Source organism: Pezoporus wallicus, unplaced genomic scaffold, assembly GCF_028554395.1.
Source record: "Pezoporus wallicus isolate ANWC-B61680 ecotype Strahan unplaced genomic scaffold, APGP_CSIRO_Pwel_v1 contig_865, whole genome shotgun sequence".
NCBI classification, from domain to species: domain Eukaryota; kingdom Metazoa; phylum Chordata; class Aves; order Psittaciformes; family Psittacidae; genus Pezoporus; species Pezoporus wallicus.
The window spans coordinates 1,427,979-1,444,851 of record NW_026636827.1 but is presented as its reverse complement, the minus strand read 5'-3'; the positions used below and the strand labels follow the sequence as shown (position 1 = coordinate 1,444,851).

At 37.4% G+C, this 16,873-nt stretch overlaps 1 protein-coding gene across 4 annotated transcripts in view; it reads left to right on the top strand.

The window, feature by feature from the left end:
• Positions 1-16,873, top strand: part of SPOPL (speckle type BTB/POZ protein like) — a 39,060-nt gene that overhangs the window by 13,569 nt on the left and 8,618 nt on the right. For 3 of the 4 annotated variants that reach the window (XR_008971282.1, XM_057401814.1, XM_057401815.1), the window contains exons 2-8: positions 3,848-3,982; positions 4,134-4,255; positions 4,541-4,692; positions 10,124-10,251; positions 14,649-14,826; positions 14,920-14,975; positions 16,611-16,733. Coding sequence is in view for 3 of the 4 variants with exons in the window: in XM_057401814.1 (XP_057257797.1) it covers positions 3,905-3,982; positions 4,134-4,255; positions 4,541-4,692; positions 10,124-10,251; positions 14,649-14,826; positions 14,920-14,975; positions 16,611-16,733 (837 nt within the window). In the remaining variant the exon portion in view is untranslated. The remainder of the gene's footprint in view (positions 1-3,847; positions 3,983-4,133; positions 4,256-4,540; positions 4,693-10,123; positions 10,252-14,648; positions 14,827-14,919; positions 14,976-16,610; positions 16,734-16,873) is intronic. The other variant, XM_057401816.1, reaches the window with a different exon arrangement.

The window sequence follows — 16,873 nt, the reverse complement described above, 5'->3', positions numbered from 1 at the left end:
AATATGGGTATATAATTTCATTGATAAACCAACCAAACAACAAAGGTACTTGACATCCTTTAAAAATACATCTCTTTCCCTTTGAAAACCAGAAACTTCTTTTACCCTTATCCATTAAAACTTGTTTTACTGTTCCCAGTGCATGTTTATTCTGGTCAAACATATCTGCCTGGCAAAATGGCCACACTGGTTTGTTAAGCCAAGTCCAGACAAGTATGGCCTGAAAACTCTTGGAGGCATTACCTGATAATGTCCTGTCACCTCTGGTGCTTTGTTCATTATAGCCTGCAGAGAAATAAGTGCAGGTTCTAGCATGAGTTGCTTTGTCCTGCAGATAACAGGTCTGTCTTTCTGCACTTCATTCATTTAATTCTGCCCAGTCATTCTCAGACTGGTTTTGTGAACTTCAGCTTCATCTTGTTCCCAACCATTTGATCTAATAGGCTGTGACGAGGGCTTGGTACTTGAAAAACCTTTTTGTCAGAGCTGAGGGCAGTGGCTAATCAATGATTCATAAACATTTTCTTCAAAGTGGTATTTAGACATCTCCCCAAGCAGAGTACAGTATGTAGAACAAAGGGGTAAATGTGTAAGTACATTTTTTTTTTCCTCACCTTCAGTCTGCCCTTGTGAGGTCCACTTTGCCCTGGTAGCCATCACGGGCCACATGAAGTGGGTAAGGCTCTTGGCCTTCAAGGCCTGCTTGGTCTGAGTGGCAGTCTGGGGTCTGAAAAAAATCCTTCCTTCCCCAAACACCTCTACACTTCAGAATAGCACCTTTGAAGATTGTGTTCTCTTTCACCCTGTAGTTTTGGTAAATATCCCTACATCCCCACCCAAATGCTGATTAATAGGTTAAGCGAGGGGCAGATGAGCAGTACTGCTAAACTGTTTCCCTGCTGTTCCTGGCAGTCTTTTGGTATGTCTTGACAGAGAGCCTCTGATGCTCTGTGTATTTGTTCTCCATTGTTCAGTTTTGCTGTTAGTTGGTTTCTTACTACTTTTTTTTTTAATTGCACATCCAGGCATATTAAAAAGTATAAAAGACAGCTCTTCAACACAGGCTCACAGTATATGAAGTATTTAAAGTTATTGTTTTCTTACAGTTTTCTGAATCTAAAAATTTGATTGACTTGGTAAATCCATGCCAAAAAAAGTGATGTCTAAATCTGTTCCTCAAAGTCTTATCATGAGCTCATGAAAATCAGTTTTCTAGTTCTAATGCTGTAAATGGAAACTTAACAAAATTCTGAAGCTATTCAGAAGGATCTGTAAAGGGTACTTACATAAAATCATGCTGTCAGAACCTGAAATAAAAAAAAAAAAGCCATGCAGCAGGTGGAAGCAGCCTGTGAAGTACAGATGCCCTGGGTAGAGCAGGTACAGAGACAGGGTGGCAGATACCTGAAAATAATTGAGAATACCCACCCTTGCTTAGAGTTAAATTATCAGCGAATCGGGCAATTTAGCTGTGTGATAGGAGGGGGCAGGTAAGCACTGGTACCTGGCATAAGGTGACTGGATGCTCTCTAAAGAGCTTGCTATACAGCAGGTTTTTCAGTCTTTTTCAATTTGGATACCCTTTCAGAGCAAACTAGGCTCAGATCTGCTGCTTGATCATGGTTACTGGGAGCTGAGCAATCTAATGGACTGAAAGAATTGAGGAGCAGATTAGAGATGAGGGAGTCCTGTGCATCTCATGCAAATGACAGGATAAGGAACAGGGGTATATTTCTTCTTGGTTTTAGCATTGGAGAATTGAAGAAGAGCAAAACAGGCTCAGTAAAGCTGAGGTGAGCTGTTGTAATTCTTTCAGGATGTGGTTTTATCTAAAATCCATCATGTATTTGGGTAGCAGCTTCAGTTGTTACCATTGAATAGGATCTGCTTCCAGAAATAATGGTAACATAAGTACGAATATTTGCTTTATGAAAGAGGGATGTTCACATGTATGTTTCCCAGGAATTTTACTCTGCATGGTTTTGTACAGACAGTCAAAACAAGTTGTAAACCTGCAAACAAAATCTCTGTAAACACAGTTTCCACAATACACGCAATTCTTGCTTAAAAAAAAAAAAATACAGGGCAAGCAAGTTCCATTACCTTAAATTTAGGGTGGCTGTTTGTTTCTAGTTTTCATCTATGGAAAGTACTTTTAAGTACTGAAGATTGCCATAAATAAAATCAAGTTTTACTTACAAAAAGATAACTTATAAGAGCTGAATTGTATTTATGATTACACTTCAGTGTCTCTGATCCATGTCTTGCAGAAGACCTATTCACTAATTTTTATTTAATTTTTTTTATATATCTAGTCATAGTAGGTCTGTTAGTAGAGATCCAGTATGGGATCTGATTATATAGCATCTGCTTCCTCATAAACTGAGAATCAATTTTGTTTTCAAGGTTTCATACATTTCAGAGTGATTCCCATGCCAGCAGGATTTAGTGAGGAATGGCTAATTCTTATCAAAAGTAAGTGAGAAGCAGCCCTAGAAAGGTAAGAGGGAAGACATCTACCGAGGTTCATAGTGATTTGCAGAGAATTCTTTCCCTATAGGAATAATAAATTTGTTCACATTGTGACTGAATGACGTGGTCTTGTAGTATCTTCTTACAAAGGCTTGCATAAACCCTTGTTTCTAAGTTGCCTGTCCCTAAAAAAAGAGTTCCAATATGGTTAGTGATGTGCAATCGCATCTTTTGAGTAAGACAACTACTGCTGTTCTGTCACAAGTACAAAAGACCTCTATGCAGAAACACTCAAATGTTGCAGGAAGATTGTAGTTTTCTGATGGTGCTTCAGCGATAGCAGGATATGTTTAAAGAAACTTTCTGTACTAAGAGAAAATATTTGGTGGCAGACAATTGTCACTTTCATCTGGTTTGATCAGGGTTAATTTCTTTTTTGCAACTTAATGGAGCTGCTTAAGTGAGAAGCTGTGCTTCTGGCAGAAACCTGTCTAAAGTTGACAGCAAACCCTACTCTAAAGGAGAGTCAGCCCAGTAACCCAGAGCCTACCCTCTTGAAAAGCCCGCCTTCATTCATTACTTATATACCAAGACTAGCACAAGTAGGCTGCTAACTTGGTGTCTGTGGCTAGATGTAATGAATCTGGGCATGTGACTCAGTTTCTGATGGGCAGAAAAAAATTGTAGTGCTCTGTTAGGTGATAATCCATAACAATACGGCTTTATTTGCTATTAGAAAGTTCTTCGGGTTTGGCAAGTTGTCTTAAGCTGGTTTTCAGTTTTGTGTTCCGATAAGGAACAAACACATGATTATGGTGCTTATAGTTCTGCAGTTGAATCTGTTGGTGTTAAACATACAAGGCAGTCATGAAAGATCTATGAAGAAAATACTTTAAATGCAAGTTTAATTTCTTTCCTTCCCTCGAGAAATCCCAGGATTGTTTGAACCTGGTAGCTAGGTGTGATTCCAGCACTGAATTATGCTTGTGTGGGCAACTAATACATTGGTAGTAATAACTGAGTGCTCACAAGGCCCTAGTTACTCTCCAAATCAAAGGAGAAGATCCTGAAGAAAGTTGTAACACAACTGGTGTGATCAAGGTGGTAATTTGCAAAGGTGACGTTGAAGTAAGGTTGTTAGTGGTATTGTATGATGCGCAAGTGCTTGCTTTTATGAAGTATTTCAATGAAGATTCAGCCTGTGGATTTTGAGTACAAGTGGTCATTAATGTCAGACATCTAGCTCATCTAAATAGCAAAGCCATTGTCCTCTTTCAGTTGCATCATTTAGTAAACATAGTAATATGGATATCAATGGATATTTCTTTCCACACTTATAAAGGGTGAACAAAATGTATTAAATTATTTTTTTTAGGAGAATTACTGAAGTCTGGATTGCTATCTTGATACTATAAACCTGCAATAAGTGGCAATGTCAAGGGTTCCCACCCCACCTCCTCCTGGGGAGATGTCCAGTGGACCTGTGGCTGAAAGCTGGTGCTACACACAGGTAATCTACATAAATTCCAGCGCCTTTATTTTCTAGTCATAATTATAACTAAAAATAAAAAATAAAATTACTGAGCCATGTTGACAATCTAACTAGCTGGTGCAAGTTAAATTTTATTGACAGTCTCTACATCTCTGCATCTTTTATTCAGGTTAAAGTAGTAAAATTTTCCTACATGTGGACCATTAATAACTTCAGTTTTTGCCGAGAAGAAATGGGTGAAGTGTTAAAGAGTTCTACCTTTTCATCAGGGCCAAATGACAAAATGAAGTGGTAAGGTCTTTATTCTAGCAACTTCTTTGTGGGTTTTGTTTGGGGTTTTTTATTTGTTTTTGGTTTTCCCACTCACAAAAGTTGCAAAATTCAATTGCAAATAAATATTAAACCTCATATTTCTTGAAGTTTTACTGTAGGTACAGATTGGTTCTAATTTCAAAGTTTCAACAGTCATAAGGGAAACATTCATTTTTGTAGTATGTATCATTGTATTTTGTAGAAGTATTTCTGAATTTATTCTGGATACTATTGAGAAATGTACCATTTCTGTGTTCCTTTCAGGTGCCTGAGAGTAAATCCAAAGGGATTAGATGATGAAAGCAAAGACTACCTGTCATTATATCTGCTTTTAGTCAGTTGTCCTAAAAGTGAAGTCAGAGCAAAATTCAAATTTTCCCTGTTGAATGCTAAAAGAGAAGAAACAAAAGCAATGGGTAAGGGAATCTTAATGTATTACGTGTGGATTTGTAAAAGCATTCCCAAAAAAATCAGCCTTGTAAGTTTTTCAGTTGAGAACAGAATTTAGTATTGAGGTAAACTTTAAAATACATTTTTAATATACTTTTAGAAACTTAATTAAAAATCTTGTTCATGTTTCACACTTTCCTGATTGCTGAGCTATGTTAATTCTATCCTGAGCAGTATAAATTACTGTCGTCACTCCAAATTCTTGTCACTTTGCTCTTCTAGCAGATTATTCTTGCTTCCTATTATTAGGGGTGTATTTGCTTGTTTCTAGCTGCAGTGGAAGTGTTTGATTTCCATAGTTAATTGGGATAAACATGCATGGTTGGTGTTTGGGGTTTTTTTAGACACTCCTTTACAGTGTTTTGGTCTAGTTCATCTCATTTACACTCTAACTTTAGAAACATGAGCCATATTTATCTGAGGAATTAGGAAGGAAACTTTGAAATAAACAGTGATTTAATTGCTGCTTTAATATGAAAAATATGGCTCTTAGTTTTAAAGTTACAAGCTTAACCTGCATTGGAAACACTTTTTGGAAAAGCTGGAATTCTCATGAAAATGTGTACTTTAATGCTGGTCTGCACTGAGCTTATGCTGTTGCTAGTTCTATATATGAAGAATCTGTCTACCTTTCTTCCTTCTACTCCAGGACTTGAGATCTTGCAGGGTCTGTTCTGTTGCAAGTTCTGAATTTCTTGGAAAAATCTGTAGCTCTCTAGTACTCATACCCAAAGTTCATGCTGCTTTCTCCTTATGTAACTAGACACGCTTGTAATCTTGAAAATAAATCCACAAAACTGAGTTCAAATCTAAAACTTAAATGGTTGGACTTCTTGGAAGGAAAGGAAATACATACATTCACTCTATTTATCCTCTTCCACTGATATAGTCGGTTGCTTCAATCTCTTCAGGCCTCCTGGTTCTGTTACATGAACAAAGCTCGTAGTTTTTAGCTTGAGACAGAATTGTAGAATCATAGAATAGTTAGGGTTGGAAAGGACCTTAAGATCAGCAAGTTCCAACCCCCTTGCCATGGGCAGGGACACCACGTACTAAACCATGTCACCCAAGGCTCTGTCCAGCCTGGCCTTGAACACCACCAGGGATGGATCATTCACAGCTTCCCTGAGCAACTCATTCCAGTGCCTCACCACCCTCACAGTAAAGAACTTCTTCCTTACATATAACCTAAACTTCCCCTGTTTAGGTTTGAACCCATTACCCCTTGTCCTGTCACTACAGTCCCTATTGAAGAGTCCCTCCCCAGCATCCTTATAGGCCTCCTTCAGATACTGAAAGGCTGCTGTGAGGTCTCCATGCAGCCTTCTCCAGGCTGAACAGCCCCAACTTTCTCAGCCTGTCTTCACAGGGGAGGTGCTTCAGTCCCCTGATCATCCTCATGGCTCTCCTCTGGACTTGTTCCAACAGCTCCATGTCCTTTTTATGTTGAGGGCACCGGAACTGCACACAGTACTCCAAGTAAGGTCTCACGAGAGCAGAGTAGAGGAGCAGGATCGCCTCCTTCGACCTGCTGGTCACACTTCTTTTGATGCAGCCCAGGGTACGGTTGGCTTTCTGGGCTGTGAGCGCACACTGAATCTGGCTCATGTTCAATTTGTCATCAACCAACACCCCGAAGTCTTCTCCACAGGGCTACTCTGAATCTCTTCTCTGCCCAACCTGTAGCTGTGCCTGGGATTGCTCTGACCCAGGTGTAGAGCCTTGCACTTGGCTTGTTCAAGTGCGATAAGGTTGGCATCGGCCCACCTTACAAGTGTGTCAGGGTCCCTCTGGATGGCATTCCTTCCTTCCAGCGTATCAACCAAACCACACAGGTGTCATTGGCAAACCTGCACTCAATCCCGCTTTCCATGTCACTGACAAAGTCCGGTAGTGGACTGATGTATGTAGTTAAATAAAACTGCAATGTGAACATCAAAAAATATTTCAAAATAATCAGAGAATCACAGAATTATTGAGGTTGCAAGGGACCTCTGGGTGTTGCCTTGTCTAATCCCCTTGCCAAAAGCAGGATCAACCAGAGCAGTTTGCTTGGAATCTCATGCTTTGAATATCTCCCAAGGATGGATACTCTGCAACTTACCTGGGCAACCTTTCTAGAGTTTAATTAGATACTGCTGGTCCTTTTTTGCTTTAGGGGTTCACTGATGACTCGTTCATTTGTTGCCCACCAGCACCTAATCACCAGTCGCCTGTTTCTTCCTGCTGAGTAGGTCTGCAAGCAGACACTGAGCACATTGTTTGCACTGGCATCCCCTCTAATCCCGTAAGTTCTCTGCTGGTTCATCATCTGCAGGGCAGAGCTCCATGCATTCCTATAGGTCTCATGTAAAGGGTAGCCTAGCCTTCCCAAGGAGACTGAACCTGTCCACTGCAGCCCTATGGTCCCATGAGCTATCCTACTGTGTCTGTGTGGGGGCAAGATGATAGCTGTGCAACCGAACACAGACTTCTAATTTCTCCTATTTCTTCCTCATCCTGTGTACATGAGTTTGTGAGCACTTCAGAGAGGTGCTTCAGAAGTGTTACTTTAAATGCTAAAAATCACAAGGTGCTAAACCCCCAAAATCCTAGTGTTTTCAGTTTCTGCAGTAGTAGCTGTCCTGTGTTTGGCACTACAGGAATTGGAAACATATTTTTATTTTGGGACATTACCAACAGAAGTCTTATTTCTTGGACTTTCCAGCCATTTGCCATTTGCTTCTGTTCTGTACTTTTATTTATACAGTATCGTGATGCCCGACTTCAGATGTCCTTTGTAAATTCATAATTCACGTGCAGACTGCTTCCAGATGATGAAGCTGTGTATAAAATCATAGAATCGTAGAATAGTTAGGATTGGAAAGGACCTTAAGAGCATCTAGTTCCAACCCCCCTGCCATGGGCAGGGATACCTCACACTAAACCATGCCACCCAAGGCCTCGTCCAACCTGGTCTTGAACACTGCCAGGGATGGAGCATTCACAACCTCCCTTGGCAACCTATTCCAGTGCCTCAGCACCCTAACAGGAGAGAATTTCCTCCTTATATCCAGTCTAAACTTCCCCTGTTTAAATTTTACCCGTTACATGTGAGGTCTCCATGCAGCCTTCTCCAGGCTGAACAGCCCCAACTTTCTCAGCCTGTCTTCATAGGGGAGGTGCTCCAGTCCCCTGATCATCCTCATGGCTCTCCTCTGGACTTGTTCCAACAGTTCCATGTCCTTTTTATGTTGAGGAAACCAGAACTGCACACAGTACTTCATGTGAGGTCTCATGAGAGCAGAGTAAAGGGGCAGGATCACCTCCTTTGATCTGCTGGTCACGCTCCTTTTGATGCAAAAGGAGCATAACATAATACATAACAAAGTAACATTTGGGCTTTATTAGGAGGAAAAGAACCACATTTATGCTTTTATGTTGCTTTATTTTTGTGGGTTTTGTGTACTTAAATTGCTACTGGTCACAATTTCAGAGGGTTTATCACTGGTTGTTGCTGATAACAGTAAAAACTGTTTTCAGAATAAAGAATTGGGCTGAATCCAGAGGAAAACAATTTTAACCTCTTCATTTTTTTTCTGGTTTTATGTTTTCATTCTGTTCTGAGGTTTGTTGTGGATTTTTGGCAAGTTGATAAAAATGTGAAAATGCTGATCCAGATGACAGAAAACCTAAATGGTATTTTTTAAAATGATAATTTTTCTTTGGCATACAAAGTTAAATGTAACAGTATTTGACATTTGTTCTGTTGCCCTCAAAGCCCACACTGCACTTGGTAAGTGTATTTTCCTCTGCTTCTGTTTTCTGCAGTGTAAGGATGTGTGCTGGAGACACCTCCTGTATTGTCAGTTCCTGAGTGGTTCTTCATTGTATTAAAAAAACAGAATCAAAACCTGTACAATATATTCTGCTTGGTCTAATTCTAGTGGAAAAACTGTTAGGAATGTCATTTTTCCAGCTATTGGCAGTGAGGACAACGTATTAGACATATGTTTCCTAGCATGTGTGGTGTGTTAAATGGTCAAGTCTATTTCAGTGATGCTACCAAGCTGAATAGTGAAGTCTGACTTTCCTGATATCTTTATTTTAGATGTTGTAGAACGAATTATATTTTAACAGATTCTGTAATGGAAAATACATTGCTTTTATAACAAACTTCTGACTTCTAAATTCTTCTCTAAAAGGCTAAAGTATCTATCCATACAGCTTTGTGTGGAATTGTATGGAAATATGATGACATGTTTCTTGTCCAGCTTTTTGGAATGAAAAAAAAATCTATCTTGGAGAACTCTTTTTGGGATTCTTTCCCCTTCCCCTCGGACTCCATGTTATTTCAGAAGTAGTCTTGCTCTCTTCATTTTGAACAGTCTTTCTAAATCTGATTCAGAATGTGGTTTATTCTACAGATATTCTCAAAGGTATTCCCAGATAACCTCTTTCCCATGAATGCTCCATCCCTGGCAGTGTTCAAGACCAAGTTGGACGAGGCCTTGGGTGATACGATTTAGCATAACGTGTCCCTGCCCACGGCAGGGGGGTTGGAACTAGATGATCTTAAGGTCCTTTCCAACCCTAATTATTCTATGATTCTATGTTTTAGTTCCACATAGAAGTATATAATGCTCTTCCCTGTGGAACAAGTGAACACCTTATAGTGAACCTGCCATGTAAAATAACTAATCTTTCAGAATTACATGTATTTGCACTGATATGACTTTGGGAACCCTTTTGTGGGCTATGAACACTAGAACTGGGAAAAAAAGGGTTGTATGGTCACAGGAAATCCAATGGATTAAAAAAAAAAAAATAATTATCCTAACTATGGCTAGAAGGTAAATATAAATAATACCTTTTTATGACCAAAAAAAAAAGTTTGTTACTTGAAAGCTTTTATTTCTGTTTTGCCTTTTTTAGTGCTGTTACCGTATTTCAAAATAATTTCAGCCTGTGAAACATGATTTTCCATTCCAGGAGGAAGTCAAAACAGATTGTTGTGACAACTGCAGAAGTGCTGTCAGAATGTACTTGTGGTGACAAATTCATTGTAATGGTACTTCCCAGTGAACAATTTCTGTTTTGACACATTGGCATTCTTAAACATTAACTGAAAAACTCCTTTTTTGCTGGATGGCGCCTAAGATAGCGTCTAAGGGGGTGATCCGGCTTGAATTGCAAATTTTGCTCTATTAAATTCTATCAGGTGTTTCATAAAATAATGCAATTACAACATTATATTTTTAAGAGTTGTGGGTTTTCTCAGTGTGACATATGATCCAAACATGCTAAATGGTTTTATTTTTTGATTAATGCTTGGCTTTAATATAGCATTTAGGTGTTGTTATTTGCTAATATTTTTATTTAAGTTGCTTTATTTGTACATTGACTGTATTTTATCAGAAAGCCAAAGAGCATATCGATTTGTGCAAGGCAAGGACTGGGGTTTTAAGAAATTTATCCGAAGAGACTTTTTACTGGATGAAGCCAATGGTCTTCTACCAGATGACAAGCTTACATTATTTTGTGAGGTGGGTATAGGTTTATAAGTGGTAAACTTTTAAGTAAAATGTTTTCTGCTTTAATAAAGGTTAACATTGATTTAAGCAGTGATATCTTAACGTTTTCTTCTGTAAACTATAATATGGTAAAATACACATTTACTTGTTTTGTCTGCATTGCATTTGTTGGGGTTTTTTCTACATGTATACTGAAGTTTAGAATAGGTCTGAATTGATCACTTGTAAACTATTGGACTTCACCATGAATCTCCTAGGATTATTTTAGGATTACTTCTGTAAAAGGAGGCTTACACATGCTCTCTGTAGAAGTACTCTTTTACTGAGGTCACTTTTATTTAAAGATGTTGTATTTGGAATTACAGGATTGGTTTTGACTGGATAAGCAAAAAGAATGTCTGCATTTTGGTTTGCATTATAAAAACCCCGATTGTCAGAATCTATATTTCTGTAATATCATAATTGATGATTTTAACCAATGATCAGGTATTTCCAGTAAATGAAATACTTTTTTTTTTAAATAATGATTTTATATTTTGCTTTCTGAACAAATGCAAGAATCCTGTAGAAGGACTGCTTAATGTTGAGAATTAATATTGAGAGCTGTGGTGTATATTTAACTTCATGGTGCATCAGGGGTCACTTCTATATCAGTTATATTGTAACCTAAATTGTCATTAAAATTCAGTAAAATGCTTACTCAATGTTAAAAATGGGAACTAGAGAAAGTATAAGTACAGTGTAAAATACTCATTGGCTGGTTATCTCTGCTACCATAAAGTGATTAGTGACTTAGGAGGATGATAGATGTTCTAACTACTAATAAGTTTGCTTTGATTTGTGTATTTGCAGGAAATATGTAAAATTGTCTTGGCAAGATTACAATTTAATTATATGTCATTATGCTGTGTAGGAAGAATAATTGAAATGTGCCCCCTGAGACTAGATATTGCAAATATAGTGCATCTTATTTTCACTTAGACAAGTTAAATGAGCAGCATGATAAATTTGTTATGAATACAATTATTTGGGTGATAAAAGCTGATGTAACAAGTGTCTTATGGTTCTGTGAAGATACTTTTGGGTATTTTCTCATTTTAAGTTTTCCTTGTAATGAATACTTTGTAAATGAATATTTTTTTGGTTTTGTAAATAGGTCACTATTTAATGTTAAAGTTTTTTGCTTTGTTTTTTAAAATCGAACAAATACTGAATTTTCCAGAAGGAAACATTGCTCTGTAAATCTTGATGCTAATCTTTAAATATAGCTGTGTTTCGCTACAAAACTTCTTGATGTCTTAATGCGAATGGCTTTTTTTTAAGTGTTTGACCTACCCTGATTACAAATGCTGGAAGAAAGTACATTTAGTCGTGCACAGTGAGCATGTTAAATAACTTCTGGCTTATTTTAGGCTAAAGGAAAAAACAACCTCAGTAATCCAAATAATTTTGAAATTAGTTTAATCTGGTGTGTTCTGTCATTTCTAATGACACCTGAAGAACTAGGTGTTGTTTGAAGGACTTGTTTCTATAGACAAGTTTGAAGTTTTTGTCCTTTAAAAGTGAACTGTAAGTTGTAATTTCTGTGTTTGCCTTCCTATTTGTATCCTAATTGGAGGACTGACCACTTCTTAAAACTATATTGCTAAAATTTACCAGTCATAGCAGGTATTTAGTAAAGATCAGTGGGTACCTGCTGTATTGGTTGGCTCTTTTCTCCCTTTTGAATTGCAGGATTTTTTTTGGTCTTGTTTGGCAGCAAAGATATTCCTTCTGTGTTGAGTGTTCTTGGCTATGTCCTTGGACTGGAAACTGAAGGGTTGTTAAGTGAAATACTTTGCAAAGTCTGGTGTTGCCACTGACAAGTGAGCTCCTGATTAAATACAACTTCATAATTTTAATTTTTTTTTAAGCAAACTGATGTGTTTCGCTCAGTTTGTATATTCCATATAACCTGCAGTTACTGAAGTCTTGCAGGCACTTTTACAAATAGAATAGTAAATTCTCTGCAGGGGTGTTTTTCCTAGTGAGTGCTTTCACAGATCTCTTACCTAGCTTATGTCAAGAAAGTAGTCTGGAGTATCACTTAAATTATCTTTACTATTAGTTTACCATGGGTTCAAAACCAAGAAAATAATAGACATTATCCTCATTAACTGTCTTCACACACAAAACTTGAAGTCCTAGTTTATGCATTTTTTTCTGTACCCTTACATGTGAGAGAATGCAATGCAAATAGGACCTGTATCCCTAAAGTATGTAGGCTGCACAAAAGCTGCATGTTGGATAGCTTCCTAAGCAGTAAAATACATCAGACCTTTTTGGATGGAGTACCTGGAAATCCTGGCTGGATTGCTGCTGCTCTTTGAAATACATTGTTTGCTCTTCTGACATCTTCTCATCATCCCTCAGTTCAGTAAAGAAATACCTTTGATCTTGTGAGTGGTTTTTATAAACACAAGTAAGGATTGTATCAGGTGTTACTCAGCCTGAGATGAGGTTTCAATAGTTATGTGGGATTAACTTCATTGGATTTCAGCTTGATTTAAACAAATTAAAAAAAAACAAACACAAAAAAAAAACAGAAAAGAACCATCTGGACAAGTGAGATATGAAATATCAGACTCCTGTGTCTGTATTTAGAATTTTTAAAACTTGTTACTATCTATAGACAATACATGCCAGGCCTCTCAGAGGTAGGAGATGTGAATTAAAATTTTGCTTGGGTTATATCTTTAAAGGATGGATCATAGCAAATTGTTGTGTTGCACAACTACTAATGTGTATTAAAAACCAACAGAAGTTTGGAAGATCATAGGTCAATTTAATTACACATAAAGACTATGTAGGTGACCTTCCTAGGCACTTGTCTGTAGCCAGCAGGAGGATGCTGTGCAGGCAACTTGGCTCAGGAACTTTTGAGTCAAGTCTCTGAAGAAGCAGAACTCTCCTTTGACAACAGAAGACTAACTTTGCTAAGCTGAAACTTTGTGTGTATGTATATCTGTTGAAATCACTCTGTGTGTATGAAAACTGTGAAATCAAGTACACAATAGCTCTGTAGATTTTTAGTGTTATAAATTTATAGTCTTAATGTCAAACTGAAATTTCACAGTGTCTGGGGTATTTTTTATTTTTTTTTTCCTTTAGAAGGTGGAAGAATATAAAGGAATTTCTACTAATCACAAGGAGGTATGGGATGAAACAGGGAATTAGGCAGTGATTCAAATTCCCAAGCTGCTGTCCTAATTTGATCATCTTCCTCTTCTGATCTGGAGTTTCGTTTGCTGTGCTTCAACTTTCTGTGAAGCTTAGCTGTGCTGTTTTGTTTTATGCCATATTTATTCCAGATGCTGTGCCTCTAGAAATCAAACTGAGCACTGATCTTAACAGTATCAGCATTTTCTCTTAATATATAACCCTACTGTATTTGGGAGATCTTGTGATCAAGATCTTGTAGTATGTCTCTTATTTACAAAAGTGTTTTGTTTTTTTTTTTTCCTCAGGCGTGTGATCTCAGGGAACAGAAGTAAAACCTGCTGAGCATTTCTGTTTTCCCAACATACATTAAAACAATATGTAACGATATCTGAAAAAAAGCATGTAAGAATGCTGCTGTCCTGTTCTCACGTGACAGATTTAAACATGGGGAATAATGGCAATATATTCACTTCAAATGCACATATTTCACAGTTTTCTTAATTAGTTCTGTACCAAAATGACATCCTGTGAGCATGCATTTCACTATTGAAGTTACCTACTCCATCTTTTACTTCATTGACTTACATTGCTGAAATAATGGCTTTTAATCTTGTTTGGAAAACAATGACTGGTGATTCCAGCCTCAGCTATACACAGTAAAATGAAATAATGGAGGACCTATGTTACTTGTACTTAGTTTTCATTATCACATTGCAGGTGAAGTATGGACTTACTGTAGTTAAAAGTTATAATTATTCAAAATTTCTATGGATTATTCCCTTAAAAACTTTGCTGTGACCTTGTGATCCTGATGATCTGTTTACAATTTTATATTGTAGGTATTTTGCTTAAATGTGTAAAGAGTGAACTGTTATCTCTTACAGATAGTTAACTATTTTTTTTATCCCACTGATATCCCAAGAGCCATATTGATTCTGGTAGCATGTGGTATTCTGCTCTTTTTGTTTGTTTGTTTGTTTTGGTTGGATAAATACAAAATACTAGTCTCTAAGTAAAGCCCTGTTTGTTTTATATTGCTTAAAAGTAAACTGTAAAGCATTGGCTTATGGTTCTGGCCTAATGCCAAAAACATCACTTTTTTTTTTGCTTTGCTTTGAAATTGCTGAAATTCTAGCAGTAGGTGCTGTAATATAATTATTACTGTGATTCAGTTATGAAGGAGTTGTCTTGCTGTGATTTTCTGTTAGGTAAGCGTGGTCCAAGACTCAGTAAATATATCAGGACAGTCTAATACAAACACTTTGAAGGTACCTGAATGTCGACTAGCAGAAGATTTAGGGAATCTCTGGGAAACAACAAGATTTACAGATTGCAGTTTTTATGTAGGAGGACAAGAATTCAAAGCTCATAAATCTGTCCTTGCAGGTACTTTCTACTTTGTATTGCTATTACTTTGTAATTTAAATTGCTGAAAATTTTAAATTTGGCTATATTCAGTATTTACCTTTCTTGATACAGCACGATCTCCAGTTTTTAATGCAATGTTTGAACATGAAATGGAGGAAAGTAAAAAGGTAAGCATTACTGAAAACTTCACATGTAAATATTTGTATCTTGTGAAAAAGGGAAAAGTTGTAGAAAACTCAGGTATTACAAATTGAGCAAGACGAGTACTGTATGATGGTGCATGAGTGGAGGAGGGTACTACTGATTGCCCTCCTGGTGAGTTCTGCGGGAATTTCCTTGTGTAGAACAGTTAGGGTTGAATGTGGAAGGGTTCTGGAGGATTTGTTCTTGCAAGTACTTGTACCTACCCTAGATCAGTCAGGGTTTTCTAATAGTAGCTACTTATGTAATTGACTTGCCCCTTTTTTTGCTTCAGTTTATGCCTTCACATAAGCTGATTGACTTTACTAAGGTTTTGTGATAGTGTATTAAAACATTTTATATGGTAGCTAGGAGACATAGAAACAACAGGTGAATTATGACTAAAATTAAGCCCTGAGGCAGTGAAGCTCTCCTTTTCATTCAGTTTCTGCAGGTACTTGACCTGTGTAAGTGTTTTGGATGGATAGTTACTTAATCAGCACAGAGAGCTACTGCTGCTTTTATGCACTTGATCTCTCCCACAGTAAGGAGTTGTGTCTTTCCTGAAGAAAAATATCTAAAATGGTTGGTTGTAGGCAGAATCCATAAAAAAAAGCAAGGACCTGATCAGCTCACTAAAGAGTTGTAATAGATGACCATCACTTAGTCTTGGAGGCTGCAAGATTGCCACTGGTGTGAACAAATACATTGGATGAATATCGGGTGGAAGTACAGTTGGGTTTCACAAGCATGGCATTTTTCTTCCCTGCACTTACGCAATCTGGAAACTTTCACAGGTAGATTTGGAATACTGGAAGCATTTTATAGAGATTTCTGAAATGAGAGAAATCCAGATATGTCACAGCTTCAGTAATGCACCATTGCTGGGGGCCTCCACCTTCATGTTAACAGTGAATCACTAGTGCAGCCTTACTCGTAAATACTGTTTGTGGTTCAGTGGATAGGAAACCAGAACATGTGCATCTCATGTACTATTGTGTACTCCATTCAGGAGTCTGGTGCTTGCTTCTGCATCTTTGAAATAATTTCCTACTTTGTCAGTTGCTTATAGGGAATACTATTTGAGGGTGGGGTCAAGCATGTAGTACCGCAATTTTATTAGGATGGGCTTCAGCACATATAATGTCAATTATATCAGCTTTTGTGTTTGCTTTTTGGATTCCGAGAACCAAATGTAGGCTGTGTTGACTCAGTCAAAGTCGAGCCAAAATGTCTGACTTTGTTCTGCCTGGTGCTCTGACTTGTGGTATTCCAAGCACATCATGGTTGGCTTGGAAGCTCAGCAGCACTTTTAAGTATTCCTGAAACTGTGCCTTGATTTTTTCTTTTTATGTACAACCTATGCAATAGTCCAGACTTCGACATTTCTAGAAAAAAGTTGCAGTTATTCCTGAAGCGTTCCTAACTGATTTCTATGGGATTTTAAGAGCTGTTAATTTTATTTACTTTCTGCTTAATATTGTTGAATGCTAACTTAAGTTTGTAAGGATTTTGCATAATGGATGGCAAATGAAAACTCGTAGTGTTCATCAAATGATATTTGATATGTTAAAGTTGTAGCTAAATTTTAGAGGCATTTATTGTTGGTTTTTTTTTACCAGAATCGTGTAGAGATAAATGATGTAGATCCTGAAGTTTTTAAAGAAATGATGAGGTTCATTTACACGGGAAAAGCACCAAACCTTGAAAAAATGGCTGACAATTTGTTAGCAGCTGCAGACAAAGTAAGTTATTGACTTTTAAATTCTCAAACCTCATGTTTGCTTGTGGAATTTTCTTCTAAAAAAAAAACCCCAAACCTACCACTCTTTCAGATTGTGTATTTTTATTTTTTTTTAATTATGAGAAACAGATTTCATCAGAA